Source organism: Microchirus variegatus, assembly GCF_963457635.1.
Source record: "Microchirus variegatus genome assembly, chromosome: 4".
NCBI lineage: Eukaryota > Metazoa > Chordata > Actinopteri > Pleuronectiformes > Soleidae > Microchirus > Microchirus variegatus.
The window spans coordinates 22,012,845-22,035,267 of NC_139805.1; the positions used below are offsets into that span (position 1 = coordinate 22,012,845).

At 39.1% G+C, this 22,423-nt stretch overlaps 1 protein-coding gene across 1 annotated transcript; it reads right to left on the bottom strand.

The window, feature by feature from the left end:
• Positions 1–2,084: 2,084 nt before the first annotated feature.
• fsd1 (fibronectin type III and SPRY domain containing 1) lies at positions 2,085–13,311 on the bottom strand. The gene is made up of 13 exons (XM_083888740.1): positions 13,241–13,311; positions 9,278–9,373; positions 9,064–9,195; positions 8,168–8,269; positions 7,876–7,898; positions 6,809–6,930; positions 4,463–4,672; positions 4,269–4,367; positions 3,633–3,780; positions 3,106–3,188; positions 2,751–3,002; positions 2,318–2,406; positions 2,085–2,215 (listed from the first exon to the last, which is right to left on the bottom strand). The coding sequence occupies exons 1-13, from the start codon at positions 13,253–13,255 to the stop codon at positions 2,105–2,107; spliced, it is 1,482 nt and encodes a 493-aa protein (XP_083744866.1). The 5' UTR covers positions 13,256–13,311; the 3' UTR covers positions 2,085–2,104.
• Positions 13,312–22,423: the final 9,112 nt, after the last annotated feature.

The window sequence follows — 22,423 nt, forward strand, 5'->3', positions numbered from 1 at the left end:
ATTTACTTTCATCTTTGACAGCAGTGTTTTCTTTTTCACTGTTGTCTTTTTTGTTGGTATGATTGCATATAATGTATAATTTTATATTTTTTTATGGAACTATAATGTCTATGTTTTGTCTCATAGACGTGATGTAAATATATATATATACATATGGATGTACTGTACATACAAGTTTTTGTTGTTCTCGTTCCTGGAGGTTAGACGAGTATCTGTTATTCAGAAGTTTAAAAGTAATAACCAGTCTGTCAGGTTCATAATGTTCTGTATCTACTCTGCTCTTTGTTGCACTAGAATATTTGTTGTCCTTTGTTGAAAATGACGACAGTGAACAAATTGTTCTCACTCCTTTATTACCTCAATGGCTGATTATAGTGGGAAAAAAATTCAACTTTGTACAATAAAACGTGACACGTGAAATAAAGCTAACATAATTCTCAGCTGGACGCTTCTTTAAAGCATTGCAGGCTACGGATATGCATTCAGAGGGAGAAACATGGCAAAGTGAGACTGACGTGGATGCTACTCAGGGGGGTCATATGGTGCACAGATATCAATGTCAAAAATGTCAATGAACAATTTTCAGAGTTTAGTTTCTGTTTAACTCTCATATCATTTGTTAACTGGAGCTACTGGCTAGCTAGTTGTTATTCAACAGAGAGCCCACTACTCTCATCTCTCTGTGGATGAAGTTGTGTTATTGGATTTAGACACAAACATACTAAACATACAAGCCCTAGAGTGCAGTCAGGCGAATATAATGTATAGAGAACAGCCATTTCCATCGTCCAGAAGCCTCTATGACTCCACTACAAGACTAAGACTGTGTACAGAGCCTGGCCGTCACGTGACTCGTTTAATACAAAAGCTGCATTTCCACGAAGGAGAACAGAACAGTTCAGCTCACCACAGACAGAAAACACTGATATGGCTTGCGTTTCCACAGCAGGGTTTGTGGACTAAATGACAATCACCACATCAGCTACATAAACAGTGTGAAAACATCTCAGTACGACAATTGTCTTCTATGTCATAATGCACAATATATTGAAAAGGTGTTCCTATTCCATTCCTGTTTTCACACAGAACCAATCAACAGACTGCAGTGCTTCTACCTCCACCCTTAAAAGGTGCTGGACCACTGTGTGCTAACTAATCCAACAAGAAGGCTGCCATAAGTGGGGGTGATATAGGTCAACTTTTGATAATCGAACAGCAAATATGTGCATAATGTGCTGAACTGAACTGTATCCCTTAATAGAAATGCTTCTCAGAACCTCAGCTGGAGTTTTAAAGATCCAGAGAAAAGTGTGTCCTCACTACAACGTGAAAATGCAGTTAACACCATAAAGTATTGGCGGGAATTCAAATACTACGTCCTTAACGTGTGCAAGTTCATTTCTTATGATCCGTAAAGAGTCCTGATGATTCAGTGATGGACTAGCAGCATGGTCTAAGAGCAGGTTATTCTTTGAGTTACATACTGTATATGGATTCAGTCGGTGATAATTACCACTAAGCTACGATAGGCTATACTGACACCGACACAATACACTTAATGGGGACAAAAGGAGACCAATTGCTGAAGTGGAAAATTAGCAGGTTGGTGCTGATTAAATTAAAGATTTGGCCTGTCAAAGTGGAAATGACAATGAAGGCACAGGGAGAAAGAGAGCAAACAGGTGAGGGCTCGAACCTGCGCCTGCAGCCTGCTGCGTGACAGTACGACTGATAGATCTGGTGATGGAAGGAAGGAGGGAATGATGAAAGGGCAGCGGCCAGCGCTAAGCCTTTGCTCGAGCAGCAGTGCGACAGTGCGAAATAAATGAAGAGAGAGGTAAACTAGTAAGAATACACCTAATGTGCCCCAAGCGATCACAACGGCCAGAGTGGTACAGGTGAAGACTTCTGAGTGTGCGGATGACTCACTCGTTCCCTTAACCATTCGTTGTTGTCATGCAACACATACATGAGGAACAGGCCTGGCCATCAGACACCAGTGATGTGACTCTTCCATGATACAGCTGCAAGCACAGTCACAGCAGGTGAGTGACTGTGGTCAGACAGAGCTGGTGAGTGTCCAGCGGGCAGAGAGTGGATGGATCTATGTTAGGCTGGCGTTGGAGCTGCTGGTGCCGCTGTTCCTCCTCTGGCCACTTTGCACCGCGCTGGGCACCTGCAGGCCCGTCACTACCGAGAAGGTACCATTCCAGACCTGCGGGGGGGGAGGCACATAGTTCTCAGTTCTCCAAACGCAAAAAGACACAACAAGAAAGTTTGTATAGGTAATGGACACTGATGAAGAAACATTTCTCACCATGAAAGCTGGAATAAGAGGCTGCGGGAACTTGGTTTTGAAGGTGTGCATTAGCTGCTTAGTTTTGGCATCGTAGAAAGACAATAAACCTGGAGCCAACAAAGATGACAAATCACTCACACATACAACAAGAAAAGTTAAAGTTAATAGTAATAATTATGGCTTAGAAAACTATGCCTAAAAAAATGTCTTTCAATATCCATAGTTGTATTAAACCTTCTAACACATAAGGTGAAGAGGAGAATCTGCATTTGTTTTGCATTACTTTCTATATTTTTCAACAAACTAACAATGACAAAAACATCAGGATTAAACATTTTATCAGCTGTTTTATCTTTTACTCTCTCCAGTATCGGTGAGATCAGAGTGTTTCATGTGAAGAACCGAGCACCATCATTATTGTCAGTTTTACTTCACTGTGTTTTCACATTACCTTCATCATAGTTGACGTAGACGCCTATACGGCTTGGGATCGGACAGTCCAGTGTTCGAGCCTTATTGTTGTGCTTGGCTGTGAGGCTCTGCTGCAGCCAGTTGTTCAGATGGATGCACCAGGAGGCGCTGGATTTCCCCAGCTGGTCAAATCGACCGAGGGTTCGCAGAGCGACCCCGACAGCGAAGGCCTTGCTCTCCTTGTCAAACCGCACCTCCCAGTACTGCTGTCCGGCATCGATTGTGGTGTCAGCTGCAACGAGACGACAGCCAAGAAGATAAATGTATGGAATTTACAGAGTGAAAATCTTGAGTTGTGTGAGTGATTATACAACATTTAAGAAGTCCACTCTCACCCAGCACTGTGTAGGACTCTGCTGTAAACCTGTCTCTGCCTGGACGAGCTGTTGGTCCTCTCTTAGGAGACATGAGGGCTGACCTGGTTATAAAAAACAATAGGGATTTATTCATAATGGCAGCAGTGACACAACCGCAGGGCTAATAAGTGTGGTTGGTTACTGAACTTGGACATTTTTAAAGGTGTGAAACAATTTAAGCTTTAAGCATTAAACCAATTTAAGCATTAAAACAATCTGTGTCAAAGGTGTATTTAAATAAAGAGGTTAAGAAAGAGCAGCACAGGTGCTCCACCTTCATGTGACACAGTTTCTCTGACACCGATGACTGCTCTTCTTCCTTGATTACAGGCATGTGTGATGTAAAATGACTATTTATACACACATAGATTCAGTGCACAGCTGCCAGACAGTGTAGAGGGAGAAAGAAAAAAAACACAGAACACATCATGTTCCCTATGATTCATCTGCTTAAAGTCAGAACAAATGTGAATAATCATTTGGTTTGAAATGCACATTCTTACAACCTGGCTGGAGAGTGCATTGGGGAGTTGATTCGGTTCTTCTCTTTGCGGATCTCCTGCACCTTCCCTCCACTGCTGTCCCACTCCACGCTCAAGTCCTCCACCTTTAGGTTCTGGTGGGCTGAAGCAGCGTCCAGTTTGAAGGTGAAAGCTAGAAACCAAAGAGGAAGCAGACTTATTAACTGTGAAACTAAAAAAAAAATCAAATCTTTTCAGTAGAAGAGGGCAGGGTCGGGCAAATAAGAGTGCATGACAGATGTTTTCTCTTGAAACTCTGCTGATTTTAACATGTGTTTAATTCTGTTTACTGTCGGACTCTTTTTAAGACTCTATCATTTATTGAAGGTTTTGGTGTAAGAAGTTGTAGCTGGTGCTGAAGTCAGAGGCAGAGTAGTTGTAATAAGACAGCTAATAGGAGAACCCTCTCTCTCTCCAGGTCTCTCATCACAGGCCAGATTTCTTCAAGGCTTAGAATCAGAGATGCAGAAGTGACAGAAGTGATCGCATCACAAAATGCTGAACATATTTACGGAATTAATGATCAATAATGCTAAAAAAATTCCTATCAACAGAACCATTAAATGTCATACTTAATGTTCCAGTGTGTATATGACAAATGTGCGTGCCCAGTATTCTCACCGTGGGTTTCTAGTGTAACTGGCTCAGAGAACTCTCCCGCCACAGCCTTGTTACACGCTCTCACTCTGAACGTCATGTAACGGGTGTCAAACCGCAGACCTGACAATAAACGACACAGAATTATCTTTTAGAAATCATCTTCTTCAAAGTTAAGACAACAAATGCCACAACTCTTGTCACCATCCTCCTCCTACCCATCAGTGTGTGTTCCATCTCTCGTATCCCCTCCAACACCATCCAGGGGTAGTCCTCTCTGATGCGTGGTGGACCCTCATGGTTCGTCCGCCGATGTTCCAGGATGTAGTGGTCTATCTTACTGTCGGGCTCCGGTAAGGTCCACACTACGCTCACCGTGTTGTCACACACCTGGCACTCGGATACTTGGATCTCTGGAGTGGCAGGAACTGAATGTGAAAGAGTAGAAAAGGCGTTTCTGTTACGGAGAGTTATCCACACTGAACACACGGAATATTCATCAAAGGAATATTATATATTTTACTGGACATGCTGTCGCTCACTATTAAAGCAGGTTTTTACATCTTTAACTCAACTTCAGCTCATTTTTTCTTACACTTTCTGTCAGTTTGAGCTTTTAGACATTAACATGAAGATTCAGGCGAAGGATGGAGTCTGGCTTGAGCATGAAGGAGGCAGAGCGCTAGCTATGAATTATCTGAATATTTTCTAGCTTTGTTCTTGCATGGGCTCACTAAGGACATTATCCAGATATTTGAAGCTGGAGTTGACAGGAAAACTTCCACAGAATCTGCTGAGTGACTTTTGTGAAACTCACAAAATAACACATCAAAATAACAGTGTAGCTGTTATTTTAAAGGTAAACAACTTGCATAGTTTTGCTTTAAAGAGCACTTTTAAAATACTAAACACTTTTTCATGCATATATCAATTTTGTTCCCATTATAGCCTCAGCTAACTGGTCCTATACACTGTTGTTTGGTCGTTTAAGTAAATAAATATCTATGTAAAACTAATCACTAAGTATTAAATAAACAAGGACAAATATGCAGCATTTATTTTACAGCATTTGTAATAATTAAAAAAATTAATTGTTTCTGTCATTCTGTAGAAGCTCTTTAACCGCTGGCTCACATTTGGGTATAGAAAGATGAATTATGTTTGTTTTTTTGCCAAATAAATAAGAAGAATTTTTTGTTTTAAACACATTTTTTGGACAATGCATAAGATATCTATTATGTTATCTAATTTTTATGAACGGTGGTCTCATAGATTTATGAAGCACTGTATATTCTCACATTACAAGTCACTACGGCTACCATGATAAGTGTCTATGGTTACATCAAGTAGACATCAGAAGAGTCCGTCTGTGGCAATAGGACAAACTCACACTCAAGAGGTTAACAAGTCTCACACAAACACACACAGCACAACTGAGAGACGAATCTCTGTGGTTTCATAACTGTGTGAAAAAGCTTTCAGGCTACGAGATGCAGCTCATGTCCTTTGACTAATTTATATACACAGACTATTTGACTGCGCAATGTTTGCTCATGATTTATTACTGCACATTCATCAATGACAGTTTAACAACACTCCTATTTTGAACTACCGCCCAGTTACATTTGTAATAAAAAAATAAATCTTTAAAATACTGTAGAATTGTCAGTTTAATTGCTGGTTGTTTCTTTGTTTGTCCAACTGTCATCATTTCTCAAAAAGCTAAACAGCAACAATTTCTATAAAGTTTTGTAGAGAGGTGGGTCAATGACGAAAAGAACCATAAACCATATACATGGGTGACCAACAACTCCACTGGTTGGAAAAAAAAACAAAAGTCTGTTTGACGAGAAGTATGTGGCAATGACTTCTCACTTCAGGTAGAACGTCACTAAACAGAGTTAATGGTCTTAATCGCTGGATTCAGCTCCACTTAAAGCACAGCACATGAGACACCAATAGACACCATTGTGATTGACAGCTGGTATCATCCAATAATCACCTGGCAGCCAGTGATGTCTGTGAATTTCCTATTGCAAAACCTCAACACGGTGCCAAACTGCGAGTCTTAAGGTTTTCATGTCAGCCGCAGTTTCGGTTTTGATCTGCCACAGAAAGCAGTAGTGCGACACTGGTGAGGACATAGTGCCGCGTTGAGTCAAACGATTCCAGTCAGAAAGTGACGTGATTGATAATTGGAAGTAATTATCTTCATTGTTTTTTGATAAGAAATAATACATGATGTCTCTTGGCCCTGTCCCAAAGCCAATAAGGGACCAATATAAACATAGATGGTGTTGTTTATCTATCACTATTAAACCAAATGTATCTTTAAAATGGCAAAATTATACATCCAAGCACATTTCTGATGTGCAAAGAGCAAAAGAGAAAATACATGTAATGGTGTCTTTAATTATCACACCAAAAAGGTATGTGTTTAAGTTGCATCTTCAACCTTCATACGTGTCGTTATATACGCTAGTAAATAACAAGCACACATCAGATGTAAATCAGTAAATTCAGTTTGTTTCTATGCGTGTCTTTGCAGTGGAAGTGGAGCAGACCTGGCAGAAACTTGAGTCCCTGCAACATCTCCCTCTCCTGGCTGAAATCCACCATCAAGTGACTCATGTTGTCACTGGCTTTAGCCTTCAGGGAGAGGCGAAAGGCTGGAGCCATTGTCACACTGCAGACAAAGAGATGCACAGACAGAGACACAAACACACGAGGTAGAAACAAGCGTGGTGCATTATTCAACTGAATCTGAGACAGGGGAGGGGGAAGAAAACTGGTGATTCTAGTGCTCATCACTACAGCTACATCCACACTAGTACCTTTTCATTTGAGAATGACATCAAATAAAAGTAAACCCCGCCTAATAAATGCATATCATGCAGTAAACCAGTCATGTGTATGCTGGTTTAAACAGGAAGATGATTCTGTCCTGTGCAGTTGTTTGCTTAGTATCCGAAAATACAAGTGAAGAGGATTTCTGTTGTTAGACCGATTAATAAATGAGGTGAAGTTGAGCTTTTCATTCAAAACTGATTGTCGATGAGGAACTGAATGTGGGAAACTGTATCATCTACATTTGTGTTGGTCCAGTAGGGCCGGGCAATAATACAATAACATGAATACAATAAATATTATGTATCAGATTATAATTTTCTTCAATATTAGCATAAGAAAGGGATGGATTTAATGTACTGCACGTGGAATACACTGCCCAGACTCAAATGAAAACAGAACCCAGCAACACTTAAGCTTCTGTTTTCAGTGATCTTCTGGTGAATTTATGTAATTTTTAATAAAAAAGGAGTAATGTGGATGTAGCCACCAGCTAGACTTCTGTTACTATGACTCAACTCATCACCCTCATCAACACTAAGGAGGCAGCGCTACGAATGGAGCAGCTTTCATCCAGGGAAGAGCGGACAGCAGATGGAAGACAGTGGGAAACAAAAGACAAAATGGACTTGTGTGGAAAGTCTGTCCACAGTGCTTATTGTCTACAGAACGGGTGTGGTGGCTATACGTTTGAATGCATGCATGCTATACGATGAGATAGCTCATTGGTTATAGGAGGCTATGACAAAGTGGGGGGGAGCAAAAGGATGTCTGAGTACTATACCTATCCTTAATGTCTTTGGCCGCCTGGAGAGGAGGAGCAGAGAGGGAAAGGAAAAGAGAAAGGAGATACGGAGCAAAGAGAAATCTGAGTCCCATCATCACTGGACACAAAAAAAGTTGCAGGTGGCTGTGTGTGTTAAAAAACAACTAGTAGTATGACGACACAAGGAGGACAGATTAAAACCGTACATGTGGACATTGATGTTTATCGTCACTCGTTAAAAATGCAGTAATAAACAGAGAGCAGTGCAGGAGCAGCAGCAGCAGCAGCAGCAGAGGAGTTTGTCACTTACCTGAGTGAAACCGTCCGTCTCAGAGGAGCAGAGCGTCTGATTGGCCAGCTCCAGCAGCTCCTCTGAACTCTCCAGGGCTTTGGAGCAGGCGCCCAGCTGACTCTGCAGAAAACATTCAAGTCACAGTTAGACATCTGCAAACTCTCATCGGTTCCCCCTGCAGTATAATGGAACTATTATGTTCTCTGTACAGGGTTTGTTTGGAGTTAGCTGCATTATTTGAGCACATGCCAAAGATCAAGGAGAGAAAGTATTTTGTATTTTGAAGAGAATCATACAAAACAAATAGCCATGTAATGACAGAATTTTTAAATCAGCCAGAGCTGAAGTCACAAAGCAAATTTTTTACCGGATTTTTAAAATGAGTCTCTAAAGAAACGCTAAACTTTGAAAACAGAGGTACACAGGTACGCTGATTATTTTCGTCTGTAGGCGCGCTAACGTCGCTAATCGAGCTAATGCACTAATGCAGCTAACGGAGCTAACTGGTAAACTGTGCCTGGACTCGTGGGTTAGGGTTAGGGTGTCACACACATCTTTTTCAGCAACATGCGTTAACCTAGTGCACAGCACTAAATTAAAACAAGTTCAGCCTCTTAAATGTGAATATTTTTCTGGTTTCTTTGCTCAATATAAATCATTAAAACTGAATCAGTGTGGACATTGGAGTACATACATCGTCATTTAAAATCAACATCAACATAACGGACATTTTTAACAGACCAACCAACAAATCAATAAATGGACAAAATAATCGACTGATTAATAGATCATGAAAGAAATTGTTAGTTGCAGAGCAATAATCAGCCATAGCTTGAGTAGATTAAAATATGTGTCTAGCTGTATTCATGCTGAAATACATTAGTTGTTATGAATGCAGACACATCAGTTGGTACCTGCAGCTCATATGTGCGACTGGCTCTCTCCTGTTTGATGCGCGTCAGCATGTTTTCCTTCATCTCGTCCAGGACCTTGTGGAGGGAAGTGAACTCGGACTGCATGTCGTCCTGCACTCGGCTGGAGCTTGCCTAAAGGTAACCAAAAGGAACGAGCTGAAATACTTCCCTTAAAAAAAGGAAAAACTTGGTTTTGCCATGTGTGCACTTGTACCTCCAGATTGTCAAGGCTCTGTTTGAGGGTGCAGGTGAAATTTGAAATCTCCTCATTCTTCACGGCCAGTGTGTGGGTGATCTTACGCAGAGACTCCTGATGAGAAGACAAAAACATCATTGTTTTAGACAAAAGAAATCCAGGAGATTACAGTTAAATACTCTTGCAGGATTCTCTTCATCCAAACACTAGAGCAGCTCTGCCAGGGATATCAACCAGATTAAAATGCACTACCAATTTAACAGCATTAAGGAATATCTTGATTATGGAGACACGATTTGACCAGATTACATCTTCTTTTCGCAAGTTTATACAGCAGTGATAGAGTCAGAACTCATGTTAAAACGACCACCAGAATAAGATCAAACTTAAAGGTGCCATATGTAAGAATGTGGATAAAAACTGTTAGTACATTCAAATTCAAAATACCGGTCTTTTAGGTTTCGTTTTCTGACGTAACTGGAAACCCATGGTTGCTCAGCAGCTGAGACTCTACAGACGGCAATGATCGGTAGACGGCGGTAGGTGGTGCCACATGCCAAAACATGATTTCCAAACATAAACATGATTTGCAGTCTACAAAAGATTTTTTTTAATGCAAATATTTTGTCTGTACTGTTGTTGTTGGTGAGTTCAGTTTGTTATATGAACATTATTCCTGAGTCTCTGTGACATATTAGGAGGATTTTATGGCCAGTTGCTTTAGATTTATTACATAATGCACCCTTAATTCTTCAGAATCAGGATAAGGTCAATGGTTTACATGGACAGCAATATATAGATTTGTGCCTGGTTCAGATAGACTTAATTAAACAGCCATATATGTTACAATAATTTTCTGACAAGATAAACTTTATTACCTTGGAGGAAATTTGAGTCAGACCAATACAGAAACTGCTGTTAAAATACAGATTTACAGGGCCTAGGGCCGCTGCAGCTACCCAGTTTCCTTTTTGCCCTGTTGTGCGCAGAAAATCTCTTAAAGGTCACATAGAGTGGTCCTGTTGCACATATATGTGAGTTATGGAGGTCTACTTACATATATTAAGTTGTTTTTATGGTCATAATCCTCCTAGTTGATGTAAACGAGCCGATTGAAATCTGTCCTTTTCGAAGCGCTTGTCAGTCGCGCTATTTTTAGCCATAAATCTCGCCCGAGAAGACAGAGTGTGTTGTGATTGGCCAGCCAGCATAGAGCCTTCCCACCTGTGTTGTGATTGGCCAGGTATCTGGAAGTGACGTAATCTATCACGTCAGCTCTCAGAAGCGCAGCTCCCTCTCTGGAGCGGTGGATGCATTGCTACTCATTATCAAAACATTGTTTTAACAGTGTTTAAAAATAGCTTCTTCACGACTCCCCGCCGCAGTCCCTTTATGACTTTAAACCGGAGTCAGACCCAGAGTCAGAAGACACTGTTGCTCGTGAAACACCTCCACAACGGACGTTATTCTTCTTCTGCGGTTCAATGTACGCAACCGGATGTGCCCGGACTACCGCCCGGAGCAGGACGATCGGTTGTTCAGGAGAACCGCTGCTTACGTAACATTAACGGGATTTTCAGTGATCTCGTTGAGCCCCGAGATTACAATAAAACAACTTTCTCAGCAATGGCTGAACTGTTTGTTTCGAACCGTCAGGCTTCATAAACAAGGTAATGACGCAGATACACACCAAAAAAAACAGCGATATAGGAACTTCCGGTCTAGTTCCGCTTTAAGATAACACAGATACTTCACTCGTGCAGCATACAAATCCACACAACAGACGAACACAGAGCAAATACAAATCACTCCTACAGACAAACTATAATCACACAGCAACTGTGTGTGTGTTTATGTCGCCCACTGAGCAACACGACTTCCTTTAAAGATCAGATTCAGGCGTAACGACACCTTCTTTGCATTAATTGTATGTATACAACGTAATCAGATTATAATATTCTCTTGTGAGTTACCACAGCAGTGGGTGTAATGTAGACATGAGTCATCATCAGATGACACTCTGTAAAATGCAAACCAGAATATAAATGGGTATTGGCAACTTGTGAAAGTGGATTATGACGGAATAAAGTCAATATTCAAACAAGTGGTGTCCATTTCCGTCCGCATGACATCACTGCAGCCACCACCCAAAACCTACCCCTTAAGACCCGTTTGTAATCTTAAATAATCTATTTTACGCTCTCCTTTTGCCTCATTATGTTTCTGAGATTTGATTTTAAGTGTGTGACTATGGACGAATGATGTGTGTATGTTTCATTTGTTTTTATTTGAGCATGTTTTTGACTGAGGACCTATTTAGAGCATCTTTGAGGATTGTTAAAACCTCGTCTTAGTCCGAATCAGGTGGACAATACTGAGCTTATCCATGTAAACATAGTCACGTGTTTGGCTGTGCGGCAAGAACAATCAGCTTTATGCTTTCATCTCCCTTTAAAGATGATTACACATGAGTTCTTCAGAGGGGATCAGAGGGGACTAGCTCATGAGCAGAGAGAGGACACTTCACGGACACAAGCATTTATAATTTAATAATGAGGCTGACAGGAAACACACACACTGGTGTACTGGTGCACATCCTTTTGAAAGCTTACAGAAGAAACATGAATTAATGTTACTCTTGGTACAAAATATATTGTGTACGTTACCAAAAATGTAAAAAAAAAACATCTTAATAAGGAATGGAAATATACTGAATAGTGAAGACAAGAATCTTAAAGGTCTTGTCTGTCCTATTTGGGCGTGTTAGGGTGAAATAACACCATTAAACACATTTATAATTGGTTTAACCCTCTTATGATCATCATGATAATCAGGCCGCCTGGATTTATTAAGATTTTATGGCGGTAGAATTGTCAAAAAATGCTCAATGAGTGAGTGCTTCTGCCCCTTTTTCTACCAACTTTCGCTTTACGGTACTGAGACGCTGTCACAAACATGTGTGACGTGCTGGTGAATCTGGTCTGTGATGTCATGAGGGCTACCGTAATGACAAGTATACGGGCGCAAATCTCTATTTTCCTTCTTTCCGGTAAAAATCCATCCGTTTCCTACCGGATTCTCAGCTGACATAGGGCAAAAAGGCGAGGTCACAGTGCACAGATCGCCAGTCCATAGTTTTGGTATTTTCTAGATATCACAAGCGTTCTAGGCGTTACGGTAATTACGAGTACGTATGCTAAATCCTGTCGGAGTTCAAATTAAATTGTTAAATTTTTGTAACGTGTTGCTCCTTGCTTTACACAGGCCGCCATCTTGTTTCTACAGTAGCTGTAACAGACAAACCAGCCACAATGTGCATGACAGGATAATTTAATTAAGAACAATAACCTTTTTGGTATGTCAAGGCCACCATAGATGACTGATTCACTTTGCTAAAGTAGGCTGGGTTTCTCCTCACTCATTCTTACACACTGGACCTTTAAATTAGATAGTAATAAACTGTTGAAACAAAAATAATGGACTAGGACTATATGTTAGTGACCTAGGCAGACTTTAAAAGCCAGTAACAACGATATTAACCATTTTCTCCATTCACAATTATAACAATGAGGAAAATTCACCATGACCAACTGCTTTTTTATCGTGATAATATCGTATTATTGTCCCATTGTAATTGACCACTGCCCTTCATTTCGCTTGCTGTGTCACAATGAAAAGGCTCATTCATAGTGAAGGAGTGTGTTATGTTTATTGATGCGAGAGAAGAGCTGAGCCAAGGCCCGGGTCCCTCCGTGACTGCTGCACCAAGTCGTCGGTGGAGCGAACGAGACGAAGCTTGTAACCGGACAAAGGTCCATTAAAATAAACACCACAGCTGTGAAACGCGAGCCCGTGCAGCATCCACAAAGTCCCCGGCTTCTCCTTCCGTCTCCCCCGCCTCCTTCCTTTGTACACTAACGCCCTGCTGCTGAAGCAGTTTCTCCCCCATCACAGACACCTGTTCCCCCGGTTCCCGCTCACCTTCTGGTCGCCCATCTCGCTGCGCAGACACTACGGCGCCGCCTGAGCCGCAAACACCGCCGCTATTTCTCTTTCGTTCCCGGGTGTATGTTTTAGGTTTAATGGTACAGCGGAGTTGCTGCTGCTGCTGCTGAGGAGCGATGCATCTTCGGACGGACGCCAGCCACCACCAACGCCTTTGGGCCGTTGTACGTAGAGCGCGTGCGCCAGAGGAGAATCCTGGGAGCTGGAGTTTCCTTCGTGCAGCTGAGAAATGCTGCCTTCACGGAGCATCGGAGAGATGGATAACTGGACAGTCTTGTATAAAGTACATAAAAAGGGATACTTGAGTAAAGCAGAGTGGAAGGTAATGAATTCATGTATTTTATAAATACATACCATGATCAACTATTCTTATTATTACTTTATTTGGTAGTAAAGTACAGAAGCGTATTGCATTCACTTGAAAAAAAAAAAGTCCAGTTTTTCTGAGTAATTAATTTTCGGTTTGTTTTTTTTAATCTTTTTTTTCTGTTTTTCTGACTAATATTTGTTTCCCTGTTTTTCTGTCTGATTTTTTCCTGATTTTCTGAGTAATACTTTTCCTGTTTTTCGGAGTTATTTTTTTTTCTGTTTTTCGTGCAAATTTTTTCTTTCTGTTTTCCAAATCCGTCCTTGACTTTTCGAGTTATGTTGCTAACTATCAGACAGACAAACAAACAAACAAACAAACAGACTCCGGCGAAAACATAACCTCCGTGGCGGAGGTAATACATTACTCTGAAAAACAGAAAATAAATTACTCCAAAAACAGAAAAAAATTACTCAAAAAAACAGGGAAAAAAATTAGAAAAACAGGAAAAAAAATATTAGTCAGCAAAACAGAAATTTTTTTAAATCAAAAAACAGGTTTTTTTCCCCCCAAGTGAATGCAATATGCTTCTGTAGTAAAGAGTAACAAAGATAGTTATGGGAAATATAGGACACAATTTATTTAGGAAATGTAGAGGAGTCAAAGTTGCTAGAAAGTAACCTACAGATATGTGAATTTTGTATTTAAGTGCAGTAATGAAGTATTTGTTCTTTGTTACATTACAACACTGTATTTAGACACCTCTGATGGATAATGTTGGAGTCATATTGAAAGAGTTATAAATAGGAACTAAACCTGGTCTGGGCAGGTGTTCTGCCTGGAGGCCAAACAGTATTTGACCACAACACAGAGAGAGAAATGTTTGTGTTAATTGCAGTGAAATATAAAAGACAAAGAAAATTTAAAAAGCTTCCAATCGAGGGTTCGATCTGACACTCACACAGTCACATCCAGGTGCAATATTATACGTTTACCCTCCATCTGATAAAATGTAAGAGTTCATTAATGGCTGTAAGGTCATTTCTGTTGTTATTTTGGTGTTTGATCCTGTCTCTACATGGAGGGAGGATGTGCTCTCATATTCACACATGGTAATATAGCAATAGACTATAACAATGGACATAGTTTTGCAGTTGGAAAAGTGAAGCCAAGTACAACAGAAGTGGCAGTTAACCACCACAAGGCTTGAATGTGTGTGAAACAGTGGGCATCTGTCTACCACAGTGGAGTGGAGGTGTGATTTGCTCAAACCAACCACACAAACAGGAAGATGCTTCCCCATAATGTGACTGTGTCAACACATAACAAAATGTATTTCATATCGCCTTAACCTAAGGTAAATGTCTAACCCTCGATCTAACACTAATCTAAACCTAAAACTAACCACAACCACAAAATCCAACTATTAACCCCTCAGAAAGCCATTTAAATGTGCTCACAAAGATAGGTTTGAATCAGAATTTGTGCTTAAAGCCAACATGACATGACACACACTTCACTTTCACATCATATCACTAACACTTATTTGACAAATACATGTGTAAGTTTTTTTCAGATGAAAATTTGACATTAAAATGTATGCTGAACTAGAAAGTCCCAGAGATTCCAGTGGTTTTCTCCACTAAAAGTGTTTCAAACGTAACTTTGATTGAACATAATGAGCTTATCTCAAGTTTGACACAGTTGAATAACTAGAAAAAAACTTGCTCTGCTCACGAGATCCAGCAGTGACAACAGTGCAATTATGTCAACCTACAAAAAAAGCTGTCATTTAATAACAATGACTCTGTATTAAAACTTCTCAAACGCACAGGGAGATGCAGTTTTCTGCAAATTTTGCATCTGCAAATGAGTATATGTCACTTTGAATTAACATATAGTCATTTTATTTGAAAAAGTTGGCATGTTATGTTTCAGCGTACACTCAAACCTCTACTGTTCTACTAAGCAAAGGTTTTGAGATTGTTGCTCCACTTACATCACAGACTAGACTGAGTCTAGTTTTATCTCGACTTGCTGCTTCCTTTGACTTACAGTGAATTAAACGTGGGTTTATAGCAGAGGTCATTCAACACCCAGATAATCCTGTGTTTTTACAACATTCCTGTACAGCTCTCGTCTCTCCTGTATTCATTTTGACTTTAAGAGGAAAGACATACGTCTGTCATGGTTGTGTCTTGTCACAGGAAGCTGACAGCTCCTTTTCTAGTAAGACACAGAGGGGGCTCAGTGAAATGTGTTTTTCGCACCCTCGCACCAAAACCCACAAAGGTTTCACAAACCCCTTGAGTTATAATTGGACTTCTTGTTTTATATCTATTCATCTAGCAAGTCGGTGTGTGTGTGTGTGTGTGTGTGACACCGATGTGCAGAAGTGTGCACAATGTCCTTTTCTTTTTTTTTTATCAGTACCAGTCTTTATATTTGTACAGAGTATGTTTTCAGGAGACTTTCTTTTGAAAGCCTACATGATTTTTTTTTCCATCTTTAAGGTTTTTTTTATACCACATCCACCAGTCCCCTCAGTAAAAGCACCTTTCTCTCTCACACATTTACAGTGTCAGAGAAAAAAGTCAAACTCCTCCTCTCCACCCACATGCATGCGTCTGTGTAGCTCAGGCAGAGGTGAAGACAAAGACGGCAGCAGGGACAGGATGAGTGTGAGAGGAAAAGCTCATCTCACATGAAACGATTGGAAATGTTGCTGAAACACTCGACTCTGGTGCTGCTCACAGGTGAGACTTGAAATATTACAAATCAAAAGCTCACAGATGTGTGTTTAAAGCGTTAGAAAACAGAGCATTTTGGCTGCTTTTTTCCCTTACTATGTTAAAATGTACAGTATATACAGAGGCGTAGTGTCTCATATCCTTTTTTTCCAGCAATCTGATTAAAAATGTATTTCATTTTCACCAAATCTATAAACACACCTGAGCAAAAAGTACTAAAAAAATTTAAAATCAGATTGAGTTTGTGAAATTTGGAAATACATCACAGCTCAAAGTTCACTTTGAGCTCGTTTTTTATGTACAAAAAGAAAAGAAAAAACCCTCCATTTTGTGACTTCTGCAGAATTATTGCTACTTTATATCATTACTAAAAATGCGATAAAACATTCATCATAACTTTGACTCAAGATGACGAAATAATTTTTTTTTAACCTATAAGCACACACACCCAGGATGTACATATAAGGAGTTGTGTGTTATTCCCATGGCAAATTACTAAGGGTTAATGGTGGTCAATGCAACGATGAATGTATTTTAAAGGTGGATTATGTAATAAATCTAAAGCAACTGGCCGTAAAATCCTCCTAATTCACAGAGTCACAGAGACTCAGGAATAATGTTCATATAGCAAACTGAACTCACCACAACAACAACAGTACAGCCAAAATATTCGCATTTTGCAGACTGCAAATCAGGTTTATGTTTTGAAATCATGTTTTGGCATGTGGCGCCACCTACTGCCGTCTACCAAGACAAGTCTCAGCTGCCGAGCAACCACGGGTTGCCAGTTACGTCAGAAAACGAAACCTAAAAGACCTTTGTATTTTGAATTTGAATGTAGTAACCATTTTTGGCCACATTCTTACATATGACACCTTTAATGTTTGTCATCATTGATGAACAATGTTCTATCTCCAGCGGCAGTGCTGCTGGTCTCGGGTCAGGAACACGTGATTCTGGATCACAAAGAGAAAAATGTGGACGTGGCCATCGGTTCCTCTCTGACTATGCACTGCAAACTGGAGACGGGAACGTACGAAAGATTTCGCATGAAATGGACCTTCCTCCCTTCCTCTGGATCTTCGCCCAACAGCTCACATACTATCAAGGAGTACACAGTGTCCAGATCTGCAGACCCGAAGTCCAACGGGTCGACTGGGGAGACGCATGTCATAGCAAACGTTACAGACAAGGACAGAGGATGGTACCAGTGTGCAGTGACAGAAGAAATTCCCGGTTACCAAACTGATCAAAGCAGCAAAACACAAGTGGTTATTAGTAAGTGAAAGCAGCACGTCATAAATGCTCTGTGACACAACGTTATACAGTTGTAAGCAGTGCTTTAAAGTTCTGTCAAAACTCTGATTAGCTATGATTCGGTACCATATAATGATGTGTGACTATTACAGGAAACTCAGCTAAAGTGATTTTTTTAAGTGTTATTTTTACAGTAATTTGGCTTAACTATGAAGTTATACTAAAAACAGTTCTTATACAGGAAAATAATGAGCTAAATCACATCATGTGTAGGCAAAACTACACTAAAGATATGTTGTATCTGTGTCATTAGAGTGAAAAAAAAGGGTTGATTTACACTAAACTGTACACTTTAATAAATAAATGATAAAATAATCGACTGTAACAGCACAATGTATAGGACACCTTCATTTACTGTGAATACACACACAGTCATGCAACTTATTATTGGTAACCAGCAGGTGTTTTGTTGAAAAATACATACATAAATGCATTTACCTGCTTACAACTCTATCAGGGAAGCTCATAAATGGTTTCAGATGTTTATATATAACATATATATATATTGTATATACTGTAAATACTCTATGTTGCTATGATTGCATGAATACTTTTTTTTGTCATTTTGCTTCCTTGGTGTCAGCAGAGAGCTTAATGGAAACTACAGCGCAGCCGTCACTAGTGACGAGAAAACAAGGTGTGTGTGCATGTGTACAGCAGGTGTGTGTGTGTGTGTGTGTTTATGAGTGTTTTTAGTGAGTTTGTAACAGCAGGACAATTTAAAGTGAACTAAATACATATTTAAAAGTGATAACATAATTAAAGCAACTCTCTAGTGCAATGAAATGTGGCAAAAAAGGAAAATAAATGGAATCCGGAGCAGGTAAAACTACATTCGGAGTGTAAAACCTGAATGCGGAGAGTAAAAAGTGAATTTCATGTGTGTGTTTGTACGTGGTAAGAGTGTCGGTGTGAGAGATCACGGCTACAGGCATCACTGTGAGGTGTGAGCGTCTGCAAACCACAGAGTCACGCTTGACGTCAGCATGACCAGTTTTTTACTCTTAAATACTAAAAACCAAAATCAGCAGTGTGTCCTAGATTTGAAATTTAAAAAAGGGACTATGTCTTTTTTAAGAATACAAATTATTAACAAAAAAAAAATTGGTTGTCTTAAATACACTGATGCGTCTTTGTCTTGCAGTGACTCCCAACCTTGTCCGAGAGAACCCTCTGCTCATGGAGTGGTGGATGTGGATGGTGTTGGGTTTTTTGATTCTCATCCTGTTCCTCCTGCTGCTCATAATATGTGCCGTGCTGAGAAGAAGATGTCACGGAAGACGAGGTACTTCTTCACTTCTTCTCTCAAGGTTGACAGTTCACCAAACGGCAATACATTCTTTATTAAAAGCCCATGAGAGAATAAATAAATAGAAAATGGTTATGTAATATATACCACCAGTTTAGATCATCTATGTGATAAATTACACTACAGCAAACAAGCAGATATAAACGAGGCTCAAAAAGATCTCAAAGAAAACTTCCTGTCTGGTCAAATTTGATCTGTTTAAAACAAGACAAAAAAAAAACTTTGGTTGCAAGTATTTAAATCTCTCTGAATGAGAGAACAACATATACGTTGCCTTCTTCTTCTGTAGGCACATGCTGTGGCTGGACTGATTAAACACAGTAGTTTACTGTAACTGCACAGCGTGGGACAAATATCTCAAAATGTCATCTCAGAATGTAGGACAGCAGAAGCTGTTTTCACCGTGTGGTTACAGCAAAATCAAACACACAGCTTGTTTTTGTTATTTTAATTTGTAGGGCAGATCACAGATAAAGACAACGAGCGACATTTGGGTGGTTTATTCTGCTCAGAACTGGGAATAAAAATCACAAATCATCCTCCTCATCTTAATTATCGTACCGTTTCAGGCTGTGATTTAATATAAAATGCTAATTTTAGGTAGAAGGTACTACTTTTTTATTACACTGCATTAACAACATGTATGACATTTGTCCTTGTATTACCATGTATTTTTTGTAGTTTATATACTTTATATTCAGCACTGTTTACTTGTCCTCTGCACACAGCTGAAACTATTTGTTTAGTAATCAATTAAAACATGAATAATCCACAGTGATTTTGACTTATTAGTTATTTCCATCGTGCGATCAGTTAAAAGTACACTCATTCTGTAGCTGCAGCTTCTCCACCTGCTATTTGCCTCCAAGATTTCTTGGGGGAAATCATAAAATAAAATCATAAAATAAAATCAATCCAAAGCTTCACACATGAACCAATATTTATTGTCAATATTGATAAGTCGCCAGGCCTGATTTCATGACGAGAGTAGTCGTTTTCATGTATTTCAAATGCACAATTATGTGTTCACACGGCGCGACAATGAACTGTGTTTGTTTTAGTGATCAAAATAGACATGACATCTTTGTCATTATGTTCCCAAAACAAACCCCAACAACCTTGATATCACTGATGACAAACCTGACCTGTACAGATACAAGTCTTCAGATAAAGGCAGCAGCTGTCAGGTGGCGCCCGCATTAGTATGTGAGTGAGTGAGTGAGTGAGCATAGTTCTTCATGGGATGTGGTTTGACCACCGGATGCAGCAGAGACATAGAGGGCAAACTACGATGGTGTCATGGCAAGAATTTATCAAATTTACTGACAACAGTTATATGTCCTTTGCTAATGAAGAAACTAATGAAACAGTCGATCTTATGTATTTTATATTAGTGTTTATTATGAGCTTTTTAACATAACTGTACAACACTCGGTGAGTCTTCAGTGGACTTTTCATACTGATACAGTCTCTGTGTCATTTCACATCTGGACTCCATGCTTGTTTGCTGTATTGAATCTTTTCTTTATGGTTTCTTTGGTACACGTTTAGCAATTTATGTATAGAAATGAATTGAGGTCATACGGTACATGAACCAACTTGCTGACAAACAACAAAACATGTTGGCCCTAAAGAGAGCTTGGTGCCTCTTGATGAATTTGAAGCACGCTTTGATGGATTCTTGCTGATCAGGTTTATAATATAGCAACGTTTAAAACAGCCAAAGTTCATCAAAGAGGCTTTGAAAAAATGGAGAATAAATAGGAAATGCAACCATGAGGTGGACATTTACCCTAGTCTGGATTATTTGATATTTTAAAATAAAATATTATGAATAATAAAATGGCAGCTTCTGTTTAAACAGAAATAAATTATTTATAACCTTGGTTTTCCTCCTTTACACTAGAAACGTGTACACAACTGCACTGAAAGTTTCTATAGTCATTTTCTAAATAACAATTTTGCACTGCAGAAGACCCCATCTATGCAAACACACGTCCTGTGGCCAAGCAGCCGTCGCCTCGACCGGGACAGTCAGCGAACCCTAACAACCTGAACACCCTGAAGATCGTGTCGTCGTCAGGGAACCTCAGACCCCCGAGTCCCAGCAGGAAGTCATACGACAACCAGAGGTACAGAACCTGAGGGAGGCATGGAGCTTTTTATTAGGAACACACCTTTTTTAATTTATGTTTTTCAAATATATAATCTATAGTCATTATGAGCCGTTAGACGATAGGCAGTTCATGTATGTTGTATTTTGAATAATTCAAGTCACATTATGGACATGGAATTTTTAAATAGAGGCCATTGTAGCAATTATGACCCACTATATGACAGTTGGTGCTTATTCTAAACATGTTTGTTTTTTTACAGAATTATTTTTATTCTGTTATTTCTCAACCGTGCACATGTTGCCACTTTCATATGTTTGTATGTGTTTTGTAAATAACCATATTCGACAAATTGCTATTTTGACAGTAATCTATGGAGTGAGGAAGTCACAGCCATTTTTTATTTAATAGATTTAGATTTTGTATTTTCAAATGGAACCCATTGTGCAAAATTGCTTTTATTGAGCCACTAGATGGCAGCAGTTATATTTATATCGTAAATAGATGAATTCAGAAGGGTTTTTTTTCTTTTCTTTTTTTCACCAATATATAATTTTATAATCAGATTTATTTTGTATATTGTAAATAACAGTAGTTATAGGTGTAGCTTTTAAAATGATAGACAAACAATGGCATTCACAGGGCTTTTTATTTGGTACTTTTTTTCTGATAAAACTGGACATTTGATTCTTTATTGTATATATATAAATATATATTCGGTAGATTCAAGTACTACTTTGCAGAATGTATACTGTTTTCAGCCACTAGATGGCAGATGGTGCAAGTATGTTGAAAATGCAAAGGTTACATTTTTTTTCATCATGAACCTTTTTTATTTGTATAAAATGTTAATGTTTCGTTCAGTTCTAATCGAGTAAATGCTTTTAATGAAATTATTTTGTTAATTAACAGGTTTTTTTTATGTGTAACAGAGGGTTGGCCATTGTAAACCTGTTATTAAAAATATTAAAAACACAAATATGAGAAAGGTCCACAGCAACGTTGTTGTTTCACTCAAAAATAATAACTTACAATGATGACTTAATAACTGAGAACAGCTGATGTTAATATGTTAATAACACAATTGTCATTATTTTTTAGATACTAAATCATCATCTTGAGATAGTTAATTATTTTGAGATACCAAGTCATTATTTTGAGCTATTGGGTCAGTATTTTGAGCTAATAAATAATCATTTTGAGATATGACCTAATTATTTTTAGATATTAAGTCAGTATTTTGAGCTAATAAATCATAATTTTGAGATACTAACTCATTATTTTGAGCTAGTAAATAATTATTTTCTAGATATTAGATAGTAAGTCATTAGTTAGAGATAGTAAATCAATAGTTATTAGTAT